We start from the raw sequence: 2,885 nt of genomic DNA, 5'->3' as shown, positions 1-2,885 counted from the left end.
CCGACGCCGCCGGCCATTTTTTTCGATAAAAAGATAGTTCTAGCGTACACGGATAAAAAAAGGACCAACTACTCGTCGCTTTACGACTCGGACTCGGTAATGTCCTTCTCCGACGTTTGAATGTAGGCGTCAGCATGCTGCTCGTCTTCGAAGTCCCAACCCGACGTTTCTCATAGCTTCAGTTTCAATTGAGAGACCTGCTTCCGCGAACGCTTGTCCTCCCGATAGGCGGCTCGCTCCATCCTCCTCGCGTCCCTCTTCGTCCTTCTTTGCTTGTAGAATCGTCGTTCGTCGACGATGCCCTGCGGGAAGCGTTCGCGCCACACCATCATGGCTTCCACATCCATATCGGCAATGGCGAGGCGACGTTGCCGCCTCCGGTGGACACGACGATTCTCGTCGATGAAAAGCCGCGGGAGAGGCGCGAGATCCTGCGCCCGCTGGCTCGACACGTCGGGAAAATTCATATCCCGACGAGGCCTCAGGAGGCGCCATGCCGCCGCATCGTGCGCGCGGGCCGTCTCCTCTGCAGTGTCGAAGGTGCCGAGGATGAGGCATTTCTCGCCAAATCAGATCTCGGAGGAGAAGGCGCCGGAGCGACGCTCGCGGACTCCGCGAAAATCCGAAGCGCCCAGGCGGTGCATGGACATGATGGCGCGGAGGCGGCGAGGGTAGTGAGAGGGGGCGAGACGAGTGGGCGACGGACACAGTGTGGAGGGAGCGCCTTCTTATAACCAGCGCGGGCCGCGGCGCGCGCGCGAACCTTTCCCGCGCGCTAGGCTGCTTTTCCCCCAAGCGCACAAACCTTTCCCGCGCGGTGGAGCGCCAAAACTAGGGCGATGGTATGGCCACTTGCATGATCTAAAACACGTGCGGTCATGAAATGGATCGGTCTGTTGGGCGCACTGCCGACCCAAATCTAAAAAAAAAAAGCAAACGGCGGGCGGGCGGCCGTTCCAAACAGACAAAAACGAATAAAAACGTCATCCGTTTGGATGGATCCGTTGAAGTTGCTGTAAGTAATAACAAGGAAAGATCGGTACGTGAGCGCCTAAAAGAACAAGTCCAGGAATTCCCGGGCCGTGCAGCGGCCAAACATTTCGGATCTCGCACAAACAAACCGTTAATTCGGCGCCGCATATTCGCATGAGGGCGCACCGAACAAAAGCACACACTACCACGATGCCTTTTTCGTGACACACACCTTAGGTAGTTAGGTTGTAGCATCTGTTCGAGCGTGACGCCGAACCTTTGGAGGCAACGTTATTGAATGGACCTGCCGGTTCGGCGTGCGATCCGTGCTGGCGCGCCGAACGAACGAACGAACCTTTGAACCGTGGCCACGACAATACAAAAATCTACCGAAATTCCATTCCCGGCGAGAGGAGGCGCGAAAGCTGTCGTGGCTTTTTCCCCCGGTTGGTTGGCCAGCGAATTTTGGCCTACAACACATGGCCAAGGTGGCTCCTCCACCTACAGGCCAACTTGCCCGCCACGGATTCCAGATACCGGTCCAGGATCCCCGCCGCTCGGGCCCCGCTCGTCGGCCAGCTCCGGCCCTCCGATCTACACGTGGCGAACGAACTTTGAATTGATTCGGTAAGCGTATGGCCGTCTTCCATGAGCCTTCGTCTCGAACTCCTTCCGTGGCTCTCAGAGTTCGAGCTCCTCCCTTGCTGGTCTATATATAACAAGGCCCTCCCCGCACGCTTCCTCCTCACATCGCACATAATTTAGAGGCATTTTACAAGGAGACAAGAGAGCACGGCGAGAGAAAATAGAAGAGGAAGATATCCTGAATTCCTGATCCCATGGAGAGAGTTGCCTCGCGCTGTGTCAGCCTCCTAGCACAAAGGTCTGCAATCTTTGCCGTGATACGAGATGCAGTTAGATTCATGCTATGTCTGGTGTTGTTTCATGGCATGTGTAGCTCTGTATCTGTACTGATGGTTCTTTGTTGATGTTGCCCGTGCAGGAGGGGCTACTCTGCGGCCGTGACCATGGTGAAAGGAGCTGGGAGGAGCGCCGCCGCCACCGAGGAGAAGACCGCTGTCGCGGCGAAGAGCGCAATGGCGGCCAAGAAGGACGTGGGCACTGGCGCTGAGAAGGCCGCGTGGGTGCCGGACCCGGTGACTGGTTACTATCGGCCGTCGGGCGGCGGCAAGGAGGTGGCCGCGGCTGACTTGCGCGCCAAGCTGTGCTGCTAAGCAAAGCAAGCGAACTAATTGACGGCCGCCCACCAAGAACATTTCCTCCCTTAAGCATAATCGTAAAACTGAAGATTGTGAGGCGTTTCCACAGCTCTGATCGAGCATGGCTTTGCCTCTCTTTTTTTTTTGAGGGGAGCATGGCTTGGCCTTAAGATACGTGCTCTCATTGATCGCTATAGTCCACTTTCTCCTACCGCGGCGTGTCCAGGAGAATTCGCCTTCCTGCTTCTCTTCCCGATGTTCGGCTGTTTGCTTGATACAAGAATATAATTTTGTACTGATTGATTAAATAATGAGTACAGTGATTAAACGACGTGGAGTTTGTTCATCAACACCGTTTCTAGCTAGCGTGTTTCAGCAAGTATCATATCTACTCGTATCAACGAGGTCCAGCAAAACGTCCATATTGTTCTCACTATTAAGTCTGATATGGAGCTCGACAAGTGAACTCAAAAGCATCCCACAAAGTCATGATTTGCATTTTCTTCAAGGAAATCAATCACACGAAGGGCTGATGACAGTTTATTTTTACCGCTCACAGATACAAGCACAAGCTTCTCCCACAAAATCTTTAATAACATGTATAGAATCCATTTCAAAAAGGCCAGATTCAAATAAGTGCCATGCAAAAGAGATATTTAGATCAACTCTAGCAGAGCGGCTATTAACGACCCC

At 53.9% G+C, this 2,885-nt stretch overlaps 1 protein-coding gene across 1 annotated transcript; it reads left to right on the top strand.

Annotated features, from left to right (window-relative positions):
• The first annotated feature begins 1,631 nt into the window (after window positions 1-1,631).
• Window positions 1,632-2,523, top strand: LOC123058898 (protein SENESCENCE-ASSOCIATED GENE 21, mitochondrial). Its single transcript, XM_044481570.1, has 2 exons — window positions 1,632-1,855; window positions 1,976-2,523. Exons 1-2 carry the CDS (start codon window positions 1,812-1,814, stop codon window positions 2,205-2,207), a joined length of 276 nt encoding a protein of 91 aa, XP_044337505.1. The 5' UTR covers window positions 1,632-1,811; the 3' UTR covers window positions 2,208-2,523.
• Window positions 2,524-2,885: the final 362 nt, after the last annotated feature.

Source organism: Triticum aestivum, chromosome 3A (genome assembly GCF_018294505.1).
Source record: "Triticum aestivum cultivar Chinese Spring chromosome 3A, IWGSC CS RefSeq v2.1, whole genome shotgun sequence".
NCBI lineage: Eukaryota > Viridiplantae > Streptophyta > Magnoliopsida > Poales > Poaceae > Triticum > Triticum aestivum.
The sequence above is the reverse complement of the archived record's forward strand: the minus strand, read 5'-3'. Positions and strand labels throughout refer to the sequence as shown.